The sequence below is a fragment of the Musa acuminata genome, chromosome BXJ1-6, assembly GCF_036884655.1.
Source record: "Musa acuminata AAA Group cultivar baxijiao chromosome BXJ1-6, Cavendish_Baxijiao_AAA, whole genome shotgun sequence".
NCBI classification, from domain to species: Eukaryota; Viridiplantae; Streptophyta; class Magnoliopsida; order Zingiberales; family Musaceae; genus Musa; species Musa acuminata.
The window spans coordinates 18,292,634-18,299,012 of NC_088332.1; the positions used below are offsets into that span (position 1 = coordinate 18,292,634).

General features: G+C 41.6%; 1 protein-coding gene across 1 annotated transcript; it reads right to left on the reverse strand.

The window, feature by feature from the left end:
- Nucleotides 1–3,912: 3,912 nt before the first annotated feature.
- Nucleotides 3,913–6,160, reverse strand: LOC103988064 (OVARIAN TUMOR DOMAIN-containing deubiquitinating enzyme 1-like). The gene is made up of 8 exons (XM_065189844.1): nucleotides 6,068–6,160; nucleotides 5,578–5,676; nucleotides 5,236–5,283; nucleotides 4,755–4,820; nucleotides 4,564–4,647; nucleotides 4,354–4,476; nucleotides 4,227–4,279; nucleotides 3,913–4,149 (listed from the first exon to the last, which is right to left on the reverse strand). The coding sequence occupies exons 1-8, from the start codon at nucleotides 6,158–6,160 to the stop codon at nucleotides 4,008–4,010; spliced, it is 708 nt and encodes a 235-aa protein (XP_065045916.1). The 3' UTR covers nucleotides 3,913–4,007.
- Between the last annotated feature and the right edge of the window lie 219 nt (nucleotides 6,161–6,379).

The following is a 6,379-nucleotide window of genomic DNA, read 5'->3' on the forward strand; positions in this document are numbered from 1 at the left end:
TCCCATTCTTCATCGTCCATAATAGAAGGTTTATCTTTAACCTTGATAGGCTTATACAAATCTTTGCAATAGAGCAAATCTTCCATTAGACGCCTCCAAGTGGAATAATTTGATGAGTTCAATTTAATCATACCATCTGACTGCTCCATTTCAATCACACAAGAAAACTAGCACCAAACAACCTGATGCTCTGATACCACTTGTTGGGAAGAAACCTGTTAATGCGGAATAATTCTTTCCCTCTTTGTGTATCAAAATAGGTTCCTCATCAAAATACCAACTTGGTATTCAAATGCTAATATCAATCAGCACAGCATAAACAATAGAGCAATAAATCAATCACACAGTGAGACCAAATCTTTTTAACGTGGAAAACCCAATGTGGGAAAAACCACGGGACCGTAGTCCACCTCAAACTTCCACTATCAATAATGATGATAACAGGTTTACAGTAGGTCTTCTCTAGAATAACTAGAGGATCAGAATAACATCAAGAACATAGATCTTGGCTCAAGAATACCATATCTTCATCACATAGGTGGATCTCCTCCAAAGAGAATTCTAAGTCTCACAGAGTGGATATCGCAGGAAAGTACCTTAGAGAGGGTAAACTGCAGATCAACACCGTTAGGATTGTAGAGTTTGCTGCAAGGATTCTCCACATAAAATTTGGGCCGAAACTGACAACGTTTGGCCACCGATCGTCAAGCAGAAAAACTCATAAACCTTACTTTCTCTCTCTATTTCTCTCTGCACGCCGTCGCTGTTCACTGTGCACGTACACTGCACGCTGCACGCTGCACGCTGCTCTGCGTTTTTTCTTTTCCCTGCATAACCTAATTTGCCTTACTTCACCTTAATTAGTGATTTGGGCTCAATAGGCCCAATTTGTCCAATCCCACATATGGGCCGGACCCAACATGCATTTAGCATGAAACTTATTTGGAACTCCCACCCTTCTTCCTACCGTATAAAACTTCAGTTGGTACATCATTTTCAAACCCAAAGTTTATGATGATTGAGGTCTTTCTAATCACAAAATTATCAAGCTATCAATTTGTGTTAGAAGGATTCTACCACTTTTAACAATTCTGATTCTCTATGGGTATGTGTCATTAAGGCTAAATATGGTGATCTTCACCCTTGGAACCTCCATTCTGCCAAAAAAAAGCTTCTCTTGGTTCCATAGAAATATCAATCTCTTAGCTAGTGACATCAGAGGAGATTTAGGAAACTGATTGGAAATTGGTCAAGTACTAACATCTATAGTGATCCTTGAATTGACAATCTTCCTATAAATTTCTGACCTGCTTTTGTTAATGTAGAGAAAATGTGCAATTTTAGCCTGGTTTCAGATCTTCTGTCCTTTAACTGTTGGGATGTAGTCAAATTACAGCTACTCTTTCATAACTCATTGAAAGGATCCAAAAATTTTATATTCCTAGAGAGCCCGATGATGATATCTAGATATTGCAGCCCAATCGATTGGGTACTTTGACTGCTATTGATGCCTCGCCTCTCAATATCTTCAAACTAAATCTAAAGATAATGAGTCTTGGCACGGTTGGAAGGCGAAATTTCATCTTCTCATCTCCCCAAAAATCTAGTTATTCCTTTGAAAGTTGTCTTGAAATGGACGTTATGGTCATGAAGATTCCTCTAGATATATATTCCTTGAATGTCCTGCTACCCTCTCTTTTTGGAACCTATTGCAAGCTAAAACTGGTCTTAGCTTAATGTTTTTTTTTTGACTCCTGGGTAGAGGCTTTGGGAGGAGGAAAATTTTGATAGTTCTTCTTCCAAACTGATTCTAAGTCTTATTGTTAATGCCTTTTGGTGTTTATGGCTTAATAGGAATGAGATCAGATTCCACAGTCGCCGTGTCAGTCCATCTATTTTAGTCGAGAGGGCTCTTGCTTCTAATCCATGTCCATGTCCTAAGGGCATTAGTAATTTCAATTCTCTGGATCCAAACTTAGGAAGTGGTGCTTTTGACTATATTATGCAACGTGACGACTCGTTCTCTTCTCCTGAACTAATTGCAGGTATTGGGTTTTGCTTACTCTCACCTCCCAAATCCATCATTATCATGGTTAGCTTCCCATGCAAAGCGTACAATCCATTGATGGCTGAAGCGCTCGCAATATTGAAAGAGCTCCAACATGCTCAAGAATTACAAATTATCGACCTAAAAGAGATCCAATCTGATTCTCAATCAGAGAAACCCCTTGGTGTATTAGAGAGCCATAATTGCCAATATTAAGTTGAGGATGAACATTTTAACATTCTTTGATCTCAAGTATATACCTTAGATCATTCATTATATTGCAAAGTAAATCAATTAACCCTTTTTTTTTTTGTAGAACCGTTGGGTTCTCACATTTTTGTAAGCTGGACGATCTAGGCATACCGCCAACCCTTTTTTTCTACCTTTTTTCTGATTCAATGAAAGTTGCCTTTCTTTAATGAAGAACTCTTTTCTCCAGTACCCAGACTGAACCCCAGCTTGTCCTCCTCATCCTATCCTGAAGAGACGACACAAAGAAGGATGTCACATGAGTTGAGAAGCAACAAGTGTAACAGCATAATGCCTTCATGAGATCAGAGTAACCACGGAGATCAAACAATCCTAAAAGAAGAGTGTACCAGGCAACAAGAACACATCCCAGGTCAATGTCAAAACCAAGGACAACAGCATAATGCCTTCATCAGAAATCTGCTTTCTGTTCCACAGAAGAAAAATAATTCAAATAATCACTTGAAGAGATTGAACCTTCTCGAGAAAGAAAGAAATAAGGTAACAACAGATTATGAGTGTATCAGTAGTCAGAATCACAGTGATGGGTAGAATAACTACGCATACAGACATCACAGAAACCCACATGATGCTAGGGCCAAGCACTGATTTTGGAGGTCATCATCGAGAACTCTTCAAGAAGCAAGGACTTGGAACTGATTCAGGATTCAAGAACCTTTCGGGAAGTGCAAAGAAAAGCAAAACGAGTGGCAATTTACCTTCCCTCTGAGATCAGGCCCCTGCCCAGTCTCCTCTGTGGTTTTGGGTCTCAAGCAGCAGACAAAGGCGATTCCCCGTTAGCTCCTCCCCCGTGGGTGGGAAGAAGTCGAGGTAGCCTCCTTATAGGTTTTGACAGTTGAGTCCGGTAGGTATTAGTTAGCCCAACTTGACCCCACCTAATTATTAAACCAACTAGACTAACATTTAATTAAGGAGACTTAGGTGCAAGCAGTTCACAGCACTCAGAACTTGTAGAAAGTGTGATCCTATTGTAAGTGAAAAAGAAGAGGCATTCGACAAACACCTTCCGGTAAAAGAGACAAGAACTGGAGTAGCAAAGCTCCATGTAAACAAGCGATAGGACCACAGAATCCAGCAGAAAATCACAAAAAATGTTCTTCCAGGCTTCACAATCCACTATTCACGTCCTCGTATTAACATACAAAAGAATCAACGTACGTCTGCATGCCCTAGCGAGCTTCCGTGATGGCGTTCAGCTTCGGGTAGAGGATGTCATAGTGATCGGCTTCTGCAGCGCCACCGGGCCTATACAACAAGGTTATGAAGGGCAGTCGGCGGCTGGACGAGCTTGACGTTGCAACACGCCGGGCTGCATGCAGAGTATATCGGACCTCGTCCAGCGAGATGGAGTCAGGAGGGAACGTCTTTCTGCTCCATCTTGGTATTTTCCATTGGGTTGTAGGGCTGAAGTCACGGTGGAACGGAGACTGCCGCCCTAATTGATCCAGTCTCGTGTCAAGGAACTCAACACGCACCGCCACACCCAGTGCATCCGATAGAGCAGCGAGCTGCCTATGGTAGGGGATGTTTTCTCCATCGCCAAGAATGCTGTGAACCTGCAAAAGTACGTGAATCTTCAGCGCCTGCACGCATGATGGCCAATTAAAGCGTCCTACCTCGTCGTAGTCTGTGTCTGGATCAAACAGGATTTCAGCAGCTTGCCTGGCTATTTCATTTGAAGCAGCATAGCCTAAGAGTGAAATGACTGACCGAGCAAACACATTAGAGAACACTGAACGAAGAGAAGACACAAGAAATTTAATGGTGAGCAAAGCGTCCCACTTGAAGCTGAATCCCACTGTCTCAGGCTCCTCGACAGAAACTCCTTGTGACTGAGCTCGCAAAGCAACAGAATACTTCAATCGCTATGTAGAAGAGTTCTTGAAGAGACGATAGTTCAAGCAATCACCTTCGTGGTCTCGATTCTTCTCTGATGTGCTCGTACAGCAGCTGGAGGAACATCTGAAGGCAATTTCACATATAAGGACCAAAGGAGAACTTATACGCAAGCAGATAGAGTTGGAAAGCATTCTTACCTCTCTCAGCTCTTCAAAGTTGGCACAGATATTGCCGCGGATGTCATTTGTCCACTGACATAGTGTAAGACTTTGTCCGATACGATCGACCTCGGTGTTGTCTCGTGTGACCCAAATGTGCTCCTAACTCCGGCAGAAACAGAAACACCATATAAGAAGATGCAGAACCACTAAGTTGCATCAACTTCTCAAGATGTTGTGATGGGTTACCACATAGGCAAATAGAAAGCTTCGGTATAACGAAGCACCATCGTTTCGTATCCGCCGAAAGAAAGCATACAGTCGATGAAGCAGCTGAAAGTCGGAAAACATGCTCATCCTAACTTTCCCATCTTATATGCGACGGTAAAGTCGACGAGAAGAAAGAGGAAGAGATGGTGATGAGCAACAGAAGATGAAACCTGGATCTTTTCTCGCAGGACTTTTTCACTTCTGCGGTATTCTGCTACCATTGAGCGAAAAGTTTCCTGCAGTACAATTAGAGAATCAACAGAGTGCTTAAGGTATATGGCCTTGTTGTGGTATATTTTTATGATGAAGTGTGATGTATATTTCAAAGTTCGTAATTGTTAGTTGTCGAGTGGGATTATTCTCTTAGTTTTGTTTTCTTTTAGTCTCTCCTCCTCACATATGAATATCTTCTAATATTTTCCTCCAATTCATGTGTCATTCATTCAATTGTCTCCGTCAATCTTTCACTACCAATAGGAGATAATTCTCTTTTTTAATCTTCTCTCACATATGGATATCTTCTAAGAATAATCTCTCTTTCATTCATTACAACCGTAACACAAATACACTTGTCAGAATTTAACCAAGTAACTGAAAGAACAGAAACATGATGCATGCATGTTCAAGAACTAGTTGAAGAGAGCTGCTTACCTTTTCTCCGAACGCCAGCTTCTCCTCATTCTTCTCCTCAACCTCCGCCTTCAAGAAGTATAAGAAAAGAAGAGCTCAGATGTTTCATTGCATTTGAGCAAGAACCACTGGATGGTTTTAAAGAAAGACAAAGGTCATGTGCAAGAAAGAACTCAGAAAGAGAACTATATATACAAGCCACAGGCAGAAAACATAAGCCATGTCGATGTAATCAAGTAACGAGTCTCATGAGATGGAGTGGAAGAGTTGAGATCAAACCAACATAAAGAACAGTGTGCAGGCAAGAAAGTTGAAAACACATTATGAATGCAAATCACAATAAGCCTATCATTTAAGAACTACTTGAAGAACCCAAAGGATGTCAAGAATCGAAGAGAGGATGCTGCTCCTAACCTTTTGTTCGATCTTCAGATCTTCCTCATCGGTCTCCTCCACCTTGGCCTTCAAGAAAGTTAACAAAAGAAAAGGTATTGTAGCATTTAAGGCTCAAAATATTCGTGCATTCAGGCCATTCAATATGAGTAAACACCACAAACGAATTTGAGAACCACCTCATCATTTCATAGAAGAGCAGAGTCAATGTGCAAGAAAGAAATCAAACAAGTTAGAGAAGAAATTACACACCAATCTCAGATTGGAAATTGTGATTCCAAGTTTACTGGAGGAAGAACTCAAAGAAAGGCAATAACAAGTGTTGTGAGTTCAAGGGACACAACTCATGAGATGATCCAAACACAAAGAACAGTGGCTAGAAAACAAGAGAGCTTCCACGAGATCCATGCAATGAAGAGCCAAGAATCACAGCATAATCAGTTGAGGGGAGTGAGATTACCTTCCCTTTGCGATCAGGCCCTTTATCATCACCTCCGGGCGAATTCCCCTCCGGTACCAGGCCTCCGAAGCAACTGCAAGCTCGACTCCACATCTCTCCTCTTTCGCCTCGCTAGTCTGTGTGCGGAAGAAGAAGATGATTTGGCCCCGTTTATAAGGCCATGCAAATATGGTCAGACAAACCCAAGTTATTTCGACACCCGAGTCCGGTCTAACATAACTCAGCCGATTCAACCCAATCATAAAGACCTGAATGCAATAGTTGATTGCCACACGAGTAACCTCACGAACGCATGCATCGTTGCATTGAGAC